General features: G+C 43.6%; 1 protein-coding gene across 2 annotated transcripts in view; it reads left to right on the top strand.

Annotated features, from left to right (window-relative positions):
* The window catches only part of LOC148436126 (embryonic protein UVS.2-like), a 44,274-nt gene extending 22,863 nt beyond the window's left edge, over positions 1-21,411 (top strand). For both annotated transcript variants that reach the window (XM_088465283.1, XM_088465284.1), the window contains exons 10-13: positions 2,625-2,850; positions 6,506-6,624; positions 19,550-19,769; positions 21,036-21,411. In XM_088465283.1, the coding sequence (XP_088321409.1) occupies positions 2,625-2,850; positions 6,506-6,624; positions 19,550-19,769; positions 21,036-21,046 (576 nt within the window). In that variant the 3' untranslated portion in view covers positions 21,047-21,411. The remainder of the gene's footprint in view (positions 1-2,624; positions 2,851-6,505; positions 6,625-19,549; positions 19,770-21,035) is intronic.
* Positions 21,412-22,798: the final 1,387 nt, after the last annotated feature.

Genomic DNA, 22,798 nt, shown 5'->3' with positions numbered 1-22,798 from the left:
TGCATTCACTGGCCGATATGGACGATATATCATTCGATCCGCTGGATCGGACAACATATTGTCCGTGTGTAACCTGCTTAAGAAGCAGATACTAAGCAGTTTAAAAGTTCACATTCCATAATAAAAACATAATAAGGCAAATTAGTGCAATTAAACAAATAAAGTTCTTTAAATCACCACTCATATTCCTCTGATTTAAAAAGAAATGTACTTATTTTATAAATTTTACAGACAAAATAGTGGTATAGAGGGGACTCACATCAGCCATTACTAAAACACAATTTTCATCCCACTCCACATCTATAACTTTGCATAAAAAGTCACTTGTATCACTTAAATAGGATTTATTTACTACTGCAAAGGGTTGGAGATAAGGATCCATAAATGCTGAAAGGTTACAAGTCAATCTCCCTGTAACCAAAATTACTTTTCTGTTCCCAGTGACTTCTCTACTGCACACTCACAAATCTTCAGGAAACTGGCCACGCACCATTTTCCTGATGATTTCTGCACCAGCCGATGCAGGACTCTGGAGAGGTAAGTATAATGATACGGGTGAAGGAGTGGAGTGCAATGAGGGCCCCCTGGACCCAGAGGTACATCTGTACCACTTACCTTGCACCCATTAATGTTCCAATTATAGTTATTAGTATGTTAATAAAGAAAACCTCCTAATGATCACCATACAATACAGAGAGCAGCCTGCATCCTAGTGGCCACCATACAATACAAAGAGCATCTGAGAGACTGACATACAATGCAGCAAGCATTCTAATGACTGTTTGGTAGGTTCCTTCTCAGATATCCACACAGACACACATGTGTACATACACTGATAAACACAGACATATACTTGCATGAATGCATATGCAATCACATTTCTGGATATACACAGACACTCATGTTTTCACATGAGTATCAAATATTATAGATACTGTGAGTAAAACACTTCTACAAATGTATTCACAAACATATATACAGAGACAGGCATGTCTCCATACACACTCAGACACACATGCTCTCAGAGACAAAGATACATGCATGTCCACACCCATGTACACCATATTTAACATCCTATTCCCTGCATACTGCTTCCCCTTCCCTGATACTTGCAGATACTGCACTAAGCACCTTTATTGTCACTGGTATGGGCACTAGGGTATTGGCAATATAACCAGGCAAGTGGGATAGAGCACACACTACAGCTACAGCTTTCTAGGTTACAAAATGTTTCATGCATAGCAAACTACTGAACATTACCAAATTCATCAAGAGTCCCCTGCCCTAGGAAACTTGAGACAGGGCTGCCAACATTTCTCAGAGAATCACAACTTTGTGACATCCTGCCTTTTTTAGAAGGAAGTGGAAGGTTTTCATACTCTTCCAGGATGTCGAGTAACTCCACAAAAAGTCTCCCAGATTTTCCAGGAAAGTGGGCAAATATGTCTTGGTATCTCCTCCTAGGGGTCTGTGATCATTGCCATTATAGGTAATTTATGCAAAAATATGTTTCTTGAAGGTCACATTTTAGAATAGGTTTGGAACTATCTTTCATGTCAAATCAAGCTGATATTTGCATAGTTTTTTCTTGTGTTGGCTTATTTTTGCTTATTTTTTACTTAATCCTTACAGTATTTCTGGACTATTAAGTTAACATCTAAAATCACCTTCAACCCACAAACTATTTTGACAATACTGACTGGGTTACTTTTGTTATTTTCAACATATACACAAATAAGTTTGAGTTAGCCACATCTGCATTTGTTAAATTATATTTTAAAATGTAACCACCAACTTATTATATTTTATTATGTCATTTTGGCTATATTTTTGAACACATTCTGTAATACAAAAATATATTCTTCTCAATGTAACTGTCAATTATGTTTGTCATACTTCTTTCTGTAATCATATTCCTGTAGCTCTACATCAGCAGTGTCGGACTGCAGCATGAAAGGCCCACTGGGGGACTTTGGGGTGTGGTCAGTTATCACAGGGATGAGGCCAGCCCCCACAGGCTTGGACAGACATTAGAGACCATGTAACTGACCCTCTAATAGAGTAACAATGTATAATTTAAGTGCACAGTCTGGAACATGACATTAGAGTAAGTGATGGGGCCCTCATGCACTGGGGCCCACCGGGGATTTCCCCTGTACCCCTGTGGGCCAGTCCAACCCTGTACATCAGTAACATCTTTTCAACCTTTCCACAGTAGTTATTATTTTACAGTTGTTATGCCAAATCTAATCTGGTCTGACAGTCTGTAGGTCTATAGAAACAGATCCCACCCACAAGGGACATGGCATCAGATATTTGAGAATTGTTCACACAGTGCAAGGGGCTCCAGTCACTTGATTGGATTTTTCTTCTCTATTTCTCTATTTATTTGCACACAACTAGCAATGATGAGTTGTTTAGTCTTCTGTGACATAACACACTAGCTCAGCCCCACTGACATTGTAAACCTCCAGGTACAGAGTCCTGAAGAACATACCTAGAGGGCCAACAGGTGATGGAAAAAAATGGACTTCTATTTTAATTCAAAACTTCAGGACAGTTGCTAAGCTTGTAAAAGCCCTATGACCTGGGAAGCACTATATAATCCATTTTGTTTTATTTAGGTAGCACTGCAGTTCAAAGCCTTCGATCTCCAGTCCTCAACAGGATGTGTTTCTGACTACCTAATGGTTTATGATGGTCCCAGTAAAACTTCACCTCTGTTACTGAACAAGACTTGTGGTGCAGGACTGGTTCCTTTATTGGTTTCTTCAACAAACCAGATGCTGCTGGAGTTTGTCAGTAATAAGGACATTACAGGGACTGGCTTTAAAGCTGTATACACTGCAGGTATCTGGCAGATGTTTTCTTCAGTGTTAAGCATACTTGAGCAGTTGAAATCCACTACAAGTAGATGCTTCAATAACTTTTGCTCATTAGTATTTACTTATTTGTTATACATATGTTGTATTTTTTAACTTAGATCCTACATTTTGCTGTCCCTCAAAGATCTGCTGTCTATTGTAGCATAATTAGATTTCTAGCCTTCAAAAGTATAAATTCAAATTATCTGATAAAAGCCAACTGTATTTGGTCTGTTTTCCAGATTACCCCGCAAAAGTGTAATGGTGCCCACACACATAGCGATGTGCTCACGATCAGCCGATGTGTACGATTTCCCTTGAAACTGTGCCCGGCAGCTCTGCACACGATTTGGTGTCCAATCTTCATACGATCTCTCCTGCATCCAGACTTTTTACAGTTCATCGCGTCCTAGATTGTCAGAGCTGCCCCACAGCACGGCAGATCTGACGATGCGATGTGCGACCAGCGGGGACGCGCATTGCATCATGATCGTGAGTGGGGACTCACGATTTACTCACGATTTGGGCTTATTTTGCATGATTTGTCATCACGATTCGTCGAAATCGGCCAAATCGTGTAAAATATCGCTATGTGTGTGGGCACCTTTAGTCAGAGTTTATCTAAATATAAGTTTGTTATTAGTAGAGATATGTGTGGACCCCCGTGCTTTGGTTTTGGTTCTAATTCTAATGCATCATAGTGTTTTGGTTTTGGCAAAACCACCCTCACGTTTTTGGTTCGGTTTTGGATTCCCTAAAAATAGATGAAAATCGATAAAAATAAATTCTATAAATAATTGATAAAATAGCTATTTTGGACCTGTTCACATTCAATCCAAATCCAGAATTAGTTTCTTAAATATGAAGTCTATACTGACTGCAGATACAAACCGGGACTCAGAGCCCGATTCAGACCCGTTCGCACGCAGCCATCCGCATTCAAAGTATGCAAATCTGGCGATCGCAAGCAAAACATCAGCATGCCCACTATGTTTTGCCATACGATCACGGTATGAAATGAGATGCCCAACAGCCTGACACAAGACGCCCACTTGCTCTTAGCAACATACGTCATCTCCAGGAAGTGTATTAAACCATCGGTAACATCGGACATCGGCCAACATCGGATTCATACGCAGCACTTGTGGCTGCCCATACCCTACAGCAAGCACTGCGAACGCTTCTGTTTTTTTTCAGCTGTGTGAAGTGTATGCTGAAGATGCGTCTTAATTATGTACGCCCCTGAAATGGCGTTTTGATGCTCAGACACGCCTGCGTTCACACCACCACACCCCCGTTACCATCAACCACCACCTGTCACCACCCACAAACGGCACGTCCTGTCACTCATGCTTGCGGAGCATCTCTGTACTGGCTGCGATCGCATCACGATTGCAGCAACTGGTTCGCGCACGTGCACTGCATCTTATATGCATGTGCAGATTGTGAATATCGACCGGCTGCGTGCGAACGCAGCTTTGCGAATGGGTTTGAATTGGGCCCTCAGTTCGGTTTGGAACCCCAAAGTAATTTCGAACTAGGACTTGATTGGACTCAGAACCTCTAAGTTCGGGTGTGTTCATATTTCAGAAAACCGAAACGCACATCTCTAGTTATTAATATGTACTATATACTTTGGAATCTCATGTGAGTAGTTACACATGTAGATGGAGTTCCAGCAGCCAAGTCAGGTCAGTGTACTGTTTTTACATTTAGGGTGCATGAGAAAAAGTTACACGCTCATGAGATATTCATTAAGGCACTAAACTTTAACCACAAGTAATTAATACATAAATAAGTATAATACATAAAAATCGATATGATCCCTATTCATTCTGACATCTGCCATGATGGAACGCTTCTTATAAGAAATGTTTATGCAAGCCTTGAATAAGGACATTACTGCATAAAAATCAAAATTTGGGAAAGAATCAAACAGTGCTCTATGTTGATGTATTTAGGTGTACAAATGTATACTTAATATTGTCCAAAGTAATATCCTTGTGGTGGTGTTTGATTTATTTCTTTGACGTTCTTTTCCTCAATGATTTTTAACATGAAAAGAAAAGAGAACCAACAATGTGTAGAGTCTTCATTGTAACAATCACTCAAAGTTAATGATGCAAACACCACGTGAGATAAAAGGTAATTAATAGCCCACAAGTGGTCTACGTATCCCAGAAAGTTAGAAGTGACATACCATACTTACTTTACAACTACTTTAAGACACGCATATAGAGGTATCTTTATAATATGGATCCTAAGGATAGACACCAACAGTGTAATAAATACCCAATGTGGATCATCCAATTGTAGCATTCCCTGCTCACTTAAAGAGATGTAATAAAGTGCATATACCCTGTATCTTTAATAAACTGCGTACCCTACTCACACAATTGGAGTGTTGATTTCTCATAAAAAGGTATATCTAGTCACTTAGTATATAATCATCATGATATCTATATGAAGTAAAACAGGATTTATTCCATATTATAATAAAAACATTAGAACAATATTAAAGTGCTATAAGTCCAAATAAAAAATTTCGAAAACAAATGAGGCCAAGATATTTCTGGATGGCTTAGATACAGTGTCTGGATCAGTTATATAGCCACAAAGTGACCTCTAATAGTTCAGGGATCCAGAATGTTCAGTCCTCTTAATTGCACTTATCCCATGGCCAACGCGTTTTGAATCAACCTATTTCAAGGCATAAATGGGGATCATGCCACATACCATCCTTTAAAGTTCCGGTCTGACTGACAATGCCCTATAGGGAACTCTTTGTGCTCCACAGCAAGAATGAAGATCCCATTTGATTTTTTTTAAGGCAAAGAAAATGGATAGTTGTATTTAACTTATGCGAGTCTAGCAAGCCAATCCCGATTCCCCGATGCCGATCCAATCCAGTGATCGGTGATCCGATCTGCCAATTGGCGGGCTCCGATGATTGGCAATGTCTTGGGGGATCAGCAAAATATTACATAAAAATTCATAAGTTGCCAATTCCAATCATTTTGGGTTGGAATCAGTGAATCGAGATTGTACAACATTTTGGATTTTGCAGATCGCCAGATCCCCAGGCATCAGTATAACGGGGAATTGCCTCGATAAATGCCTGATGAATGGCCAGCACAAGTTATTTCATTTTGTATTTGCGTCTGTATTTAATTGGTAAATGTAACTTTAAATGTAACTTTAGTATTTACTAATAACACCGTCCAGAAACAGATTGTCTTATGTATGTTATACTTCATTATAGTACTATATGGGCACAATTTGGGTACCAGTAACAGTATCATTTACTACTAATGCTGCCACCTCTCCTGGTGTAAACCAGGCTCATGTGTTACTGTTAAGCTCACCAAATTTCCGCCTATATTCGCCATGTCTATGTATGGACCACAATAAAACAGATTATATAATAACCTGATATATGTATTGACCATGTATTTGTTGCTGCATATGCAAATACATTATTAGGTGCATATGTAATTTTTATTTACAATACATTTATTTATTCGAATGGTTTATGTACGGATTATTTTTATCTGATTGTGCTGCGCAAATCCGTTTTTCTACCATGTACAAGTTCATACAATGCTACAGTACAATGCTTACTTTGCTATTTCCTATTGCAGTGCAATGTGGAGGAGCTTACTATGCCTCCACAAAGACTTTCTCCTCCCCTGGTTATCCCGTCCACTATTATGCAGATTTAGACTGTGACTGGATAATCATGGCTCCTGCACACTACAAGGTAAAAGGATAACAATAGCAGGATGAACTATCTATAATACATTGAACATTTTTGGTGCTGCATTGTCATCTTATAGCCACATGTTAACCAACAAAAAAAATACTTATATTGTAGAGATCAGACTAAGGGCTCCATGTACTAAGCCTTGGACCAATCAGCTCCTAACTGTAACTTTACAGACTGTGTTTGAAAAAATGACAGTTAGGAGCTGATTGGTTCATACTTTATATTTCACAATTGTATCTCGCTCCAAGGCTTAGTACATAGACCATAGTTGCCTACCTTTTAATATCTCTTCCCGGGAGAAGCCTGGGTAAGAGAAGCAGGAGGGTGGTGACGGGGTTGGGGTCTGACGATTTGTGCCATTAAGCCATGCCCCCTCACGGTAAAATTTACGCGATTGGCAAAAATTTACATATGGGCGGGGCCAAATTACATGATTTTTTTTTAGAATCACATCTTAAGCCCCACCCCCTACACAGAGACCCGCGATCACCACGGGAATTCTCATTCTGCCCACTTCACTAAGAAGTGGGCAGAATGCGGGAGAAATGCCTACCCTTCCGGGGGTGCGGGGGATTACCCGAAAAATCGGAAGCCTCCCGCGAAGACCGGGACGGTAGAAATAGACCCATAAGATTTCTGTAGGGTTATAGGTGTGAAACTTTCAATATATCTTGTGCAACTACAGTACATAAACAGTGCAATTACATACCCGCCAGCATTTAGGCTGGAAGGTCCTTGAGGTATGTAATGAAGTGCCCACATGTCAAACTATCGCACATCCTTTTGGGCCCATGACCATACCATGCACGCCATTCCCTGTCATGCTGGGGGCATGCCAAGCGCTCTCCAAGCAGCTGGGCCACCCCCTACCTGTTGTGTATGAATGTAGCACAGGTCAAACAAAAGCAAAAGGAGCCTGTGCAGATTTCTAGCTATAGTGTTTGTCCCTTTATCTCCCCTTAACATATACAGTTTAAAAGACAGTTGGCCTGATTCAGCAAGGATCGCAGTTGCTAATACGCACGCAATCGGCCGATTAACTCACACTCAGTGGCGTAACTAGGGCAGGGCGAGCGGGGTTCGTGCCCTGGGCGCCGTTGGACCGGCGGCGCGGGGGGGCGCCGCCGGCCACGGTACCGGCCCGCCCGCCCTAGTTAGCCAGTGTAGCGCCGACCGCAATGAGTACGGTCAGCGCTACACATTTGCACAGGACCGGTGCTAGGCTTCCAGCGCCGGCCCTGTGCTGCACGCCTGAGCCCGTTCCCTCCCCCTGAGCACTTGCCCAATAGCGCCAGGAGGCGGGCTCAGGCTGTGCATAACACACGCATCGCCGCCAGCACTGGCGGCGATGCGTGTGTTAAACAGCAGCCAATGAGAGTCAGATAGACTCTCTCATTGACTGCTGCAGCACCCACTGCAAGAGCCGGACTTCCGTCCGGCTCCTGCAGTGGGTAATGGGACTGACGTCATGACGTCAGTCCCATAATGCTGAGCGCGCCAGCCCGGGCGGACTGGAGGGCGGGAGCGGCATCGCGGACAGGAGCAGCGTGGAATCAGGTAAGTATATTTTTATATATATTTATTTATTTTTAAACCTATATGCACAACGGGGGAGGGGTTGGCTACTACTGGGGGGGGACATCTACTGGGGGTGCCATTGGGAGGACCTCTACTGGGGGGGGCTACTCTACTGGGGACTACTACTTGGGGGGGGACTAACACTGGGGGCATTCTAAAAGGGGCCTAGTATTACTAGAGGCACTGCACTCGGGGGACCACTAATGGGGGCAATAATAGGAAGGGCCACTACAGGGACCACTGGATAGGGGGGGGGTCACTACTGGGAGCCTGCATCTGGGGGCACTGCATGGGAGGGGGGGACACTACTGCTGGGGGCACTATATAAGGGGCTTACTGCAAGGGGCACTGCGGGGACCACTACAGGGGGCACTAGATAGGGGGGATCACTACAGGGTGCCTGCATAAGGGGACCACTACTGGGCGCACTGCATTGTGGGGACTGCTACTGGGGGCACTGCATAAGGGGGAACACTACGTGGGGCACTGCATTTGGGGGGCCACTACTGGGGGTACTGAGTAAGGGGAACTAATTGGGGGCTGAATAAGAGGGTAAGAGGGACCACTACTGGGGATACTGTATAAGGGGCACTACTATGGGCCTGCATGAGAGGGACCACAACTGCATACTGGGGGTACTACTGGGGTTAAGGTGCATATGGATAGGAATGTTCAGTTTGAAAATAAAGGGGTGTGTCATGTTGACACGCCCCATTTTTAAGTGACCACGCCCGTTTTTTGCCGCACGCGCCTTCGGCGCGCGCGCATGGGGGGGGCTCCTTTTTCAAATTTGCCCTGGGCTCCAAATACCCTAGTTACGCCACTGCTCACACTGCACATGCGTATGCATCACAGTGTGTGTGTGTGCGACTTGACCACTGCGGTCAGGACAGCAATCGCAGTGACCACACAGACCCATAGTAGAGTGATTGACAGGAGGTGCCATTTGTGGGTGGTGATGGGGGTGGTGGTCAGGTGAACGCAGGCGTGCCAGTGCATCTGAGCACTGTTGCACGGGCAAGCACAAATTATCCACAGTGTAGCCATACGCAGTGTGAGGTCACATAGCGTGCGTGGCTGTTAGCAATTTCTTAGTAAGGTCAGGGCTTGTGCAAGTGTGTGTATGGGTCAGATGGTACTCCATTGTACCAATGGTTTTGCTATTCTGCTAAGTGTTAAGAATGTGAGTAAAGGGGAAGTGGGCGTCAATTGCAATTGTTTGCATATCACCGCTGATATTAGCAACCGCGTTATGTGCGCATCAGCAAAATGAATTAGGCCCAGTTGAGCAAATTAGATCTTTGTTCAGCTAAGCTGGAAATCACAGTACTGTTTCTGCCCGCATAGACCATATATACTGTAGATAGACACCCTTGTGAAAACAATTGTAAGTGCAGCTCACTTTCAAACATACACAGGAGTAGCCTGCAGTGCAGATTGCCTGCTGCAGTGTCTGCCCTCACAGACACACAGATTAAAGATGCCTTAACTTCCACCCTTTTCACCTACTCCAACCACATCCACTCTCTCCAATGGTCACTATTGCAGCAAAGCTACAGCCAACAACTGTCTCTAAGCACTCTCCTATCTAAAATGGCACCTGAAATCACATGGGGCGGACTTATATACAATCCCAAACACACAAGATCCGACAATTCCGGGAAAATTACATTTTGCTTTGTTTTGAGAACAGACTATGGTGGAAGGAACCAAGCCATACCTTGGTTCAACTTGGTACCCCAAAATTCGTTTCTATTGGATTTCTCCAAATCTGAACAGCTTATTTCTAGTGTATAGGTTCTAAAACATTTACAAAGAAACACAGGAAGCACCAAAACTAAGTGCATTCAAAATCTCTATAATAATTGTCTAATTCTGTCCTGTCTCTGACATGGTCAGTAGGTGTCGGAACTCTCAGGTAGTGATGTAACTTCCACTGGTGGGAGGGATCAGAGTTCAGACCAAATGTCAGTAACTGTTATGTAGCTGTTACTAAATAAAGTTGTTGTTTACTGTTACTCCTTTCATTAGAACCAAACTAGAGAAACAGTGGAAAGATGGGGAGGCATTTTTTCAGAAATGCTTTGTGAAACAGTATGTCCACCTAATGGCCTACATAGAGACTGAGCCAAAAAAGATTGCTCTGCTCACCCTTTAAATCTCTCGCAACACAAATGTATACTGTACATATACCACCATTTTGAGCCAGCTTGGCCAGGCAACACGTCAACCTATCCCCTAATGTAAACATTTATTGGCTTGCAAGCCTCTATCAGGAAACTTTTTCTCTGTCTAGGTTGGCACAAGTAGGGGTGGGGTGGCGGGAGGGCATTTGTCAGGTCCTTTTACTAGAATATATATGAATAAGTCTGCCATGTCTCTGAGACATGACATATGAGGAAAGTCAGTATAATGGGGGTGGGGGGCAGGGACTCAGTGGGGATGGCCCATGGCCATAGGACTACCTCGAAAGACCTGTGGCCAAAGGACTCCCCCAAAAGGGATATTAAGTAGGTTTTTTTTATTGTTTAATACATTCCTTAATAGTTTTTTTTTTTTACAATTTTAATCTTATCTACTTAAAAGAAAAATACACATACCCCATTTTCTTGCACACTCAATGTACTCATGGATTCACAACCGTCCATCAGAAAACTCAGCGACAACATCATTAAAATACTGATAAAAAAATATATACTGTATATATATATATATATATATATATATATATGCAATTTACACAGTGGAGAGCTAGAAAAACAAGCAGTACTTGATCTTCTACCACAGGTGGGGTGAAATTCTTGGTGGTGGAGCACAGAGGATATAGGTGAGATCAGAGGTGAAGCAGGGGCTGATCTGGACCTGTCATAGGATAGGTCCAAAACTACTAGTTCTAAAATACTGTGTCAAAATAATTAGGGCCAATAAAAAAATGGGTTCAGAAAATAAATGATATGCTCATCTGTTAGCAGTGTCCTGGACTTCTCATGTGTTCTTATCATGACGAGCTATACCCCCAAAGTAATGGAAAGTATATACTGTAGTAGTACATTGAGTTATTATTTAGATATTCATATATTTATCTTCATACTTTATAGAAATTCAAAAAAGGTTTATATAATTCCAGGTTACATAAATGCTAAAGTCTTTTGGCTACATAACATCCTACAAAGTTTATCCAAAAAGGTAACAGATTGTGCTGGCAATGTCTAAGAAGATGTCCCATGAGATAATCCCAGGAGATGCGTTTCATTGTCCAATATACTTCCTCAGGGGGTTAGAAGTAATTGGAAAAAGAGCTCAACTTCAGGAAAAAGAGATCAACTTCAGTTGGTCTCATTTACATAACATTAGGACACATACATCTGTCTGATTTGTTGCCGTTCCTGCTACTTAAAATATATTTTTGTATGAACAATCTCCACTAATTCCTGCTCATGTAAACATTATGGGCCTGATTCAGAGCCGCTCGCTAGCAAGCCGCCGTTTATTGCAGACGATGTTCGCTGATGTGCACATGGCTGTAGTTCGCAGTGCGCATGGAATGTGCTCACTCGCCCTGCCAAGACTGTCCTGTGGAATGAGTGACAGAAGAGGCTGTTTGTGGGTGGTAACAGGGGCAGGGCAGTGGTAATGGGGGAGTGGAGTTGCAGTCACAGGCGTGCCAGAGTGTTTCAATGCCATTTCAGAGGTGTGCATAATTAACAGGCAGCATCATAGTACACGTCACCTGTTTGTTTTTTACACTGAACTGCTCGCAGTGCTTGTGGTAGGGTACAGTCAACCACAAGCGCTGCGGTCTGATCCGATGGTTCCCGATGTACCGATGGTTGTATATACTTCCTGGAGATGACGTACACTAGTGGGCTGCTAAAGACAGGCTGGTTGTCGTCTAAAAACACAAAGTGATCGCTCGGCAAGACATAGTGGGCATGCTTATGTCTTGCTGTGCGAGTGGATGCCTTGACGTCACTTAGCTGAATTTCCATACGCTAGGAGCAAGCGGTCGCATCTAGCGAGTGGGTCTGAATCAGGCCTTATGTTTCATAAAATTAAATCTTGGTTTCCTGGATTTCAAATAGCAAGGGTCATTATTGCATCTAACCCAGAGCACTTTGGAAAGTCCATGTTACACCCAGGTTTACCCATCACTATGTGCAAAGTTTTCTTTGCAATAATAAGTCCTATGTACTTTGATTTCTTATATTATTTAATGCAATATGTTTTGGTACCACCTGACTTTCTTTATGAATGTTTCTGTGTATACATACAGTATGTTTACACCCACAGTAAGCATGTCCTACAGTGCTCATCTGATGTGCACAATAATTATGCCTTGCCTATACAATGTCAAACACCAGCAGTAAACATACCTTACTATGACACCTGGTTTACCCCAATCAATCATTTAAAGACTTTGTTATTTACAGCAATATATCACTTGTTAGATAATTATTCATGTTTAATCTAACTAATCAATCTACTGAAACATTGAGACTAGCACTATTTCAAATAGCAATTATTTGAATTTCCAAATATTATACGCGTGTGTTTTATATATATTAGGGGTGTGCACCGGCCACTTTTCGTGTTTTGTGTTTTGGTTTGGGATCTGGATCTTTCTTCGTGTTTTGGATCTGGATTGGTTTTGCCAAAAACACCCTTCCGTGTTTTGGGTTCTGGGTTTTGTGTTTTGGATCTGTATTTTTTTTTAAAAAAGCATAAAAACAGCTAAAATCACAGAATTTGTAGGTTTTTCTGCTCCTATGCTATTATTAACCTCAATAACCTTAATTTCCACTCATTTCCAGTCTATTCTGAACACCTCACACCTCACAATAGTGTTTTTATGTCCAAAAGGTTGCACCGAGGTAGCTGGATGACTATGCTAAGCGACACGAGTGGGCGGCACAAACACGTGACCCATCTAGGAGTGACACTGCAGTGGCAGACAGGATGGCAGTTAGAAAAACTAGGCCCCAAACTGTACATAATGCAAAGAAAAAAAAGAAGTGCAAGATGGAATTGTCCTTGGGCCCTCCCACCCACCCTTATATTGTATAAACAGGACATGCACACTTTAACAAATCAATCATTTCAGCGCCAGGGTCTGCCACACAACTGTGGCTGAAATGATTGGTTCATTTGGGCCCCCACAAAACAAGCTGGCAATTAATGTGTCCCAGCACAAACTGGCTCTACGGAGGCAAGATGTCATCCTCATCCTCCTCATTCACCGATTCCTCACCCTCTTCAGTGTGTACATCCTCATCCTCACAAAGTATTAACTCGTCCACACTTGAATCCACCACCACAGGTCCCTCAGTACCTTCTGGAGGCTGGTCTCCCTGGAAGAGCTGATAATTCATTTTGATGAACATCATCTTCTCCACATTCTGTGGAAGCAACCTCCTACGCCTTTCGCTGACAAGGTTCCCGGCTGCACTAAACACTCTTTCGGAGTACACACTGGAGGGGGGGCAACTCAGGTAAAATAGAGCCAGTTTGTACAGGGGCCTCCAAATTGCCTCTTTTTCCTGCCAGTACAGGTATGGACTGTCTGACATGCCTACTTGAATGCTGTCACCGATGTAATCCTCCACCATTCTGTCAATGGTGACAGTATCATATGCAGTGACAGTAGACATGTCAGAAATTGTTGCCAGGTCCTTCAGTCCGGACCAGATGTCCAAACTTGGTCCTGCCTGCCCTGCATCACCGCCAGTGGGTTGCTTAGGATACCTAAGTTTTTTCCTGGCAGCCCCAGTTGCGGGAGAAAATGAAGAAGGAGCCGTTGACGTGTCACGTTCCGCTTCAGCTGACAGTGTTCACCAGCAGGTCTTTGCACCTCTGCAGGCTTGTGTCGGCCGGAAAGAGAGACACCACATAGGCTTTAAACCTAGGATCAAGCACGGTGGCCAAAATGTAGTGGTCTGATTTCAACAGATTGACCACCCTGGAATCCTGGCAAAGCGAATGAAGGGCTTCATCCACAAGTCCCACATGCCGAGCGGAATCGCTCCGTCTTAGCTCCTCCTTCACTTTCTCCAGCTGCTTCTGCAAAAGCCTGATGAGGGGAATGACCTGACTCAAGCTGGCTGTGTCTGAACTGACTTCACGTGTGGCAAGTTCGAAGGGCTGGAGAACCTTGCACAACACGGAAATCATTCTCCACTGCGCTTGAGTCAGGTGCATACCCCCTCCTTTGCCTATGTCATAGGTGGATGTATAGGCTTGTATGGCCTTTTGCTGCTCCTCCATCCTCTGAAGCATATAGAGGGTTGAGTTCCACCGCGTCACAACCTCTTGCTTCAGGTGAATGGCGGGGCAGGTTCAAGAGTGTTTGCTGGCGCTCCAGTCTTCAGCACGCAGTCGCTGAATGGCAAAAGTGGCCAGAAATTTTTCGGGCCACCCAAAGCGTCTCCTGCTCGCCCCTGTCGCTTTTCAGAAAATTCTGCACCACCAAGTTTATTGTGTGAGCAAAACATGGGACGTGCTGGAATTTGCCCAGATGTAATGCCCGCACAATATTGGTGGTGTTGTCAGATATCACAAATCCCCAGGAGAATCTAAGTGAGGTAAGCCACTGGGCGATGATTTCCCTCAGTTTCTCTAAGAGGTTGTCGGCGGTGTGCCTCTTACTGAAACCGGTGATACACAGCGTAGCCTGCCTTGTAACGAGCTGGCGTTTCTGAGATGCTGCTACTGGTGACGCTGCTGCTGTTGCTGCGTAAGGTGATACATCTACCCAGTGGGCTGTCACAGTCATATAGTCCTTAGTCTGCCCTGTTCCACTTGTCCACATGTCCGTGGTTAAGTGGACATTGTGTACAACGGCATTTTTCAGGACACTGAGGACACTTTTTCTGACGTTTCTGTACAGTCTCGGTATCGCCTGCCTAGTGAAGTGGAATCTAGACGGGATTTGGAACCGGGGACACACTACCTCCATCAATTGTCTAAATCCCACTGCACTAATGGCGGATACCGGACGCACGTCTAACACCAACATAGCAGTCAAGGCCTCAGTTATACGTTTTGCTTCAGGATGACTGCTGTCGTACTTCATCCTCCTCGCTAAGGACTGTTGGAGGGTCAATTGTTTAGTAAAGTAGTGGTGTTCCTACTTCCTCTCTGGGATGATGAATGACTCCCAGCAGCAGCAACAGCAGCAGCGGCAGCAGTAGGCGTAGCAATGCAGGATCCTCCGGAGGAATCCCGGATAGGAGAGTCAGTCATGCCAGTGACATGGCCTGCAGGACTACTTCCGATCCTGACTAAGGAGGAAATTGACGAGGAGGGAGTTGACGGTGTGGTTTGCAGGCGCTTGGATACAACAGGACAACGGGATTTAGGTGTCCCTGGACTGCTTACGGTCTTAGCCAAAGTTTCTGAACTTGACAGTAACTTTTTATGAATGCGCTGCAGGTGCCGTATAAGGGAGAATGTTCCTAGGTGGTTGACGTCCCTACCCCTACTTATTTCACCTTTACATATGGTACATATGGAAAGACAGTTGTTGTCCGGATTTGGATAGAAATATTGCCAGACCAAAGAGGTGGAATGTTTGGTCTTCTGCCCAGGCATGACCGTGATGGGCTTTTTCATCCCACGGACAACAACTGTCTCCCCCGGAGCCTGATTTAAACAAACCACATCACCATCAGAATCCTCCTCGCCAACTTCCTCCTCAGCGCCAGCTACACCAGTATCCTCATCCTGTTGTACTTCAACAGTGACATCTTCAATTTGCATATCAGCAAGTGGACTGTGGGTGCTCCTTTCAGCACTTGCAGGGGGCGTGCAAATGGTGAAAAGAGCCACCTCTTCCCGTCCAGTGCTGGGAAGGTCAGGCATCGCAACCACCACCACACTTGGACTCTCCTTGGGGATTTGTGATATCTTCTTAGAAAAGCACAGTTCTTCGCTGTGCTTTTGCCAGCTTAACTCTTTTGATTTTTTTAGTGGGAGGAGGGCTTCTGTCGTCATGTGAAGCTGAACCACTAGTCATGAACATACTAGGGATCGACCTTAGCCGTTCCTTGCCACTCCGTGTCGTAAATGGCATATTGGCAAGTTTACGTTTCTCTTCAGCTGATTTAAATGTCTTTTTCAAGGTAATTTTCCTGAACTTTGCCATTTGGGATTGTATGTGCCCTCTACTATGACATTGGGCATCGGCCTTGGCAGACGACGTTGATGGCATGTTATCGTCTATGTCATGACTAGTGGCAGCAGCTTCAGCACTAGGAGGAAGTGGTTCTTGATCTTTCTCTATTTTATTTTTATCGGAGAAAGTTTGGTCCTCCATTTATGTTATTTCGATTTGATATATACGTGCGGCTAAACACAGAAAATAATTTTTTTTTTGGTTTGTACTGGAGTGTACTTTCAGGGGTTACAGCACCCTTAACGGTCAAGCCAGCCGGCCCTTTACTTATGACACAGGCGCACGCTTGGCACTACTTTGTTGATGCACGTGCGGCTACTGCGCACACAATTCACAAACACAGAAAATAATTTTTTTTTGGTTTGGACTGGAGTGTACTTTGGGGGTTACAGCACCCTTTAACGGTCAAGCCAGCCGGCCCTTTACTTATGACACAGGCGCACGCTTGGCACTACTTTGTTGATGCACGTGCGGCTACTGCGCACACAATTCACAAACACAGAAAATAATTTTTTTTTTGGTTTGGACTGGAGTGTACTTTCAGGGGTTACAGCACCCTTAAGGGTCAAGCCAGCCGGCCCTTTACTTATGACACAGGCGCACGCTTGGAACTACTTTGTTGATGCACGTGCGGCTACTGCGCACACAATTCACAAACACAGAAAATAATTTTTTTTTTGGTTTGGACTGGAGTGTACTTTCGGGGGTTACAGCACCCTTAACGGTCAAGCCAGCTGGCCCTTTACTTATGACACAGGCGCACGCTTGGCACTACTTTGTTGATGCACGTGCGGCTACTGCGCACACAATTCACAAACACAGAAAATAATTTTTTTTTTGGTTTGGACTGGAGTGTACTTTCGGGGGTTACAGCACCCTTAACGGTCAAGCCAGCCGGCCCTTTACTTATGACACAGGCGCACGCTTGGCACTACTTTGTTGATGCACGTGCGGTTACTGTGCACACAATTCACAAACACAGAAAATAATTTTTTTTCTTGTTTGGATTGGAGTGTACTTTCGGGGGTTACAGCACCCTTTAACGGTCAAGCCAGCCGGCCCTTTACTTATGACACAGGCGCACGCTTGGCACTACTTTGTTGATGCACGTGCGGCTACTGCGCACACAATTCACAAACACAGAAAATAATTTTTTTTTTGGTTTGGACTGGAGTGTACTTTGGGGGTTACAGCACCCTTTAACGGTCAAGCCAGCCGGCCCTTTACTTATGACACAGGCGCACGCTTGGCACTACTTTGTTGATGCACGTGCGGCTACTGCGCACACAATTCACAAACACAGAAAATATATTATTTTTTTAGCACTTGGGGGGAGCACCCCTGATGGACAGAGCACCCCCTGGACAACACTACAGCACCCCTTTAGGACTGGGATACTGCACAGGACTTTGGAGTGGACACAGCCCCTATGGAGAACTGACTGCACAACACAGTCCAGCCAGCCCCTATGGACTTTGAAGTAGTGGACACAGCCCCTATTAACAACAGCAGCACAGCACAACACAGCCAGCCCCTATGGACTTTGAAGTAGTCGACAACAGCAGCACTACACTACACTACACTACACTACACAGCCCTAACTCCCACCCTCCCTCTTCACTGTCCACAGCCGAGTGAGAAAATGGCGCCGACGCGGGTACCTTATATAGGATCCAAAACCCGCGAGACTTGGAAGGCGGGATGATGACGTTTTGCCTCGATTTCAGATCCGAGTCAGGCGGGAAAAGTCGAGGCTGACTCGGATCGGACTCGGATCGGGGGGGCTCGGGGGGGTTCGGATTTCAGAAATCCGAACCCGCTCACCCCTAATATATATATATATATATATATATATATATATATATAACTCTATATATATATATAAATATATATATATATAAATACATGTTTATTTATATATATATATATATATATATATATATATACTGTATATATATATAATGTATGTATGTGAGTGTATATATGTGTGTGTATATATATATATATATATATATATATATATAGTCAGTTCTTGGTGGAGGTTATATAGGTAAGTGTTCTGTGTGTTACATGTTATGTCCTGATGAAAATTCTTTGAATGGAATTGAAACGTTGACTTGACTTATTCTACGGAGTTTCCGTGTCATTCTTTTTGGTATATGGTTTGAGTGCCGCCTGCCACTTCTCTTGAATATATATATATATATATATATATATATATATATATAGCAGGAAATAAGGAGCCAGCACTTCCAAGGTTAAATATCTGACACATTTTTGTATATCCATAAAGTGCATGCCGAAGTGCAAAATAATGCGGGGAGCCGATTATAACATAACAGCAGAGCTCAAGCAAGGCATATCATTTGTAGTGGCAAAGAAAACTGATACTTATCAGCAACATGTTCCCCTCAAAGAGACAGGATCAGCTCGACAGCTGTTTCGGTGTGAGTTCACCATCGCCAGGAGCACAACTGACCCAGCGTCTCAGACCTCTGTTTGTACCAACCCCAATAAACAAACAATCAACTCACCTGCAAAGAATCATGTATATAATCAGACACAGTTACTATGTACCGGCATCTCATAGACACCAGCAGACACCGGAAATTACATTGCGCTTCTCCAGCCAAAACGGAGTACATGTGTAAGCAATGGTCATTTAGTGATCCAGTGTCAAATATTGTACATTAATAAAGAATAACAATGATAATCCCTAATCTACGAGGAATTGTACATTTTTAGAGGTTTTGCTTGTCATAAAAATTCCATGTAAATTACTTTTATTATATGAATAAACTCCACCCATTCTGATCATATAGACAATTTGTTTTATAATATTAAATCTCGTTTTTATGGATTTTGAGCATAGAAAGTCAGCTAACCCTAAGCACTTGTGCCGAAACTTTAATTGAACTTGACATACAGTCCCATTAGTTGCATTGTGTATCAGCATTTCGGCACTGTTGTTGCGTATTCAGTTACTAAATTATTTTTCATTTAATATGTGGGTCATACTGTAGACAAGGCAGAAAATGCTTGATGGGACACAGGCACATGGAGACAAATTACTGATGCAAAAGAAAGGGGCAAACAACTGTAAATGTCAACAGACTTCACTTTAGAACAATGTTATATCAACTGTAAACAATTATTTCTTTCTTCTTACAGATTATTCTTAATGTACACGACTTTGCCATTGAGTATGAACCTACCTGTGGTTATGACTACTTAGCTGTTTTTGATGGAGCACAGACCACCTCTCCACTAATAGGAAAATATTGCTTACATGTGCCACCTCCTCTGGTATCCACTGGCAATTCCATGTTGGTCAAATTTCATAGCGATAACTTTGTTCAACTAAAGGGGTTCCAGGCATCATATACGATCAGTGAGTATCATAGTCTCATATACATCTCCATAATTATTGTGTAAGCTGTTTTGTCTCCTAAATGTGTGAGCCCATGGCCGCCGTCAGGGGGGGACTGCGGGTACTGGAGTCCCGGGCCCGGACCCTGGCTGAAGGAGGGGGGGCCCGCCGGGGCCTGCCCACTATAGGTACTGCGCAGCCTGCAGCCCGTGAACAGAAGAAAAAGGGCACAGCCGCCGGCTCCGCTGTTACCGGCCACCAACCCGGTCCCCATAAATGGAGGAGGCAGCAGGCCCTCTCGAGCCGCTCCTCCACCAAACTACATGATAAACACCCACCTGCGCCTGAGCCCTATGGTCAATAAAGTTTTCTAGTTTGAAGTTGGCACGCGTGATGTCATTACGTCGCGCCGCGCCGCTGGAGGGAGAGCCTGGAGGAGGAGCCGCAGATCGAGAGGAGCTGGAGCAGCCAGCGTCTGCAGTGCTGGGGAAGAGGCAGAGAAGTAGGACATAAGGTAAGTGAAATCGAAAGCTGTGCACAGCAGGCAGAGACTGGGTTTAATACCCTGGGGGGGTGTGGTAAAAAAAAAAAGCTGGGCAGAGACTGGGTTTAATAACTTGGGGGGGGGGGGTTACACAAAAAAGCTGGGCAGAAACTACTGACTTTAACAACCTGGGGGGGGTACACAAAAAAGCTGGGCAGAGACTGGGTTTAACAACCTGGGGGGGTGGTTAAAAAAAAAAGCTGGGCAGAGACTGGGTTTAATAACTTGGGGGGGGGGTTACACAAAAAAGCTGGGCAGAAACTACTGACTTTAACAACCTGGGGGGGGTACACAAAAAAGCTGGGCAGAGACTGGGTTTAACAACCTGGGGGGGGGGTAAAAAAAAAAAGCTAGGCAGAGACTGGGTCTAATAACCTGGGGGGGGGGCTGCCTATTTTGTCAGTCCCGGGCCCCACCATTACTGATGGCAGCCCTGTGTGAGCCACTAATGGAACTCACTGCGTGCGAGATGGGACAGCCTTAGGAAAGGAGGATCGGCTGCCGGGGTAAGTATGGGAGATGGGGGAGGGGTGTTGGTACGGAACCACATGTTGGGCAAGAAGGGGGGTCGGAGCTGCGATTCTGTGAAGAAACCTGGAAAACATGCACTGTTTTAGTGTGTCCCGAGGACTGGATTTGAGTAGCACTGACTTACATATACCAATTGTCTGTCCTGTTCAATTACTGTATAATTGCTTCTATTTTAAAATCTTTTGTCTTTAATTCCTATTTTTAATTTTCAGGTCCAATATAAAGAACAAAATGGAATACAAGGAAATCCACCATATGAGAACACACACAGAAAGCCCCACCTCCAAGTAGAAGCGACAGAATTTATATTTCTATTTAAATGAAAAATAGACTTTTATTATAAAATGTTGCAGTTCGCATTATTGCAAAATATTTAAAGAAATAAATTGAATGAACATATCCTATTTGTGGGAGAAAGCAATTATTTGTGTAATAGCATTTTGAACACTTGTGTATTTTACCATATAAATCCAAGATGCAATTGAATATTTTTAAATTAGTTTAATTTAAATGTTTTCATTTTATGATGATGTTGATGATGATGATGATTTATGACTTAGCAACAATTTATTCAAATCAATAAATATAAAGGAAGAGTTGGATGTGCATGTGTGGTTGACAATGATTAATTTGGGCATATTCGCTCCCAGGTGCTGACTCAGAGGTGAATTTTAATAGCCTAGACCAGTGGTAGCCAACCCTGGTCCTCAAGAGCTACCAACGGTGCATGTTTTACAGGTCATCTCACAGAATCACAAGTGATATAATTAGCTCCACCTGTGGATCTTTTCAAATGTGTTAGTTAGTAATGAATACACCTGTGCACCTGCTAGGTCGTCTGGAAAACATGAACTGTTGGTAGCTCACGAGGACTGAGGTTGGCTACCCCTGGCATAAACAATGCATCTTTGTATGTAGCGGCTATGCAAAATCCGCACAAGGTGTCTTTAATAAAAAAAACACCCACTGCAACCTTCTGTAATCTGCTGCACCTGAAGACGCAGCATCGGATCAACTGTGTGAACATTGGACATTTGAGTAACCCTCAGGTAACCATAGGCAATATCTCAACACTATTCATTTACAAAATGGGGTTATTATCACTCCCCTGAAGCTAACATGGTTGCCATTTCTCCTTGGACCCCCAAAAGGGTGGGGTCCTAGGATTTCTGGTAGTGTTATATCCACAACTACCCATAACTTGGAAGGTGCTCCAAAATGGGTTCCATACAGAATGTCAACAATAACACCACAAGGTCGATATGTACAAAAAGTCGACAGGTTCAAAAAGTCAACAAGGAATTGGTTGACACAAAAATGGTCAACACTTGTTTTTTTTTAAACAATTTAGGGTCAGGTTTAGGGTTAGGCACTTACCGGAGGGTTAGGGTTAGGTTGTGAAAGGGACAGTTAGGTGTAGACATCAAGGGGGACAGTTAGGTTTAGGCACCAAAAGTAAAGGTAAAGGATTAGGGTGAAGACCATTTCTGTGTTGACCATTTCCATGTCAACCTTTTAAACCTGTCAATCATTTGCACCAGACGACTTTCTCTATTGTAGAACTTTTTTCATGTCAACCTTCTTCCGTGTTGACCTTCTGTGTCAACCAAATGATTGTCGAACTTTTCATTGTCGATCTTTTGTTTTACTGCCCAAGCAAAGTAAAATAGTCAAGGATATTCCAGTCAACATAAGCTAGAGTCTACCCACTTAAGTATATATTCCTGGAATCCACTGCTTACATCCCATTGGCTCTCCCATACACCATTCATTCAGTTAACTCTTCACCACTCAAAACACATTTCTAGTTAAATAACTCAGACTCTGCATTGTGGTCTCATTTCCTTCTTGCTCAATCAGCCTTCTGATTATAATTGTTGTTAAACCCCATGACTCACAATACTGGGAAAAATTCAAAGTATCCAAGTACATTTTGGGGCTAATTGTCAGTCGCACAAAAAGTTCTGTAGTGCGT

The sequence above is a fragment of the Taudactylus pleione genome, unplaced genomic scaffold (genome assembly GCF_031769625.1).
Source record: "Taudactylus pleione unplaced genomic scaffold, aTauple2 ptg001956l, whole genome shotgun sequence".
NCBI classification, from domain to species: domain Eukaryota; kingdom Metazoa; phylum Chordata; class Amphibia; order Anura; family Myobatrachidae; genus Taudactylus; species Taudactylus pleione.
The sequence above is the reverse complement of the archived record's forward strand: the minus strand, read 5'-3'. Positions and strand labels throughout refer to the sequence as shown.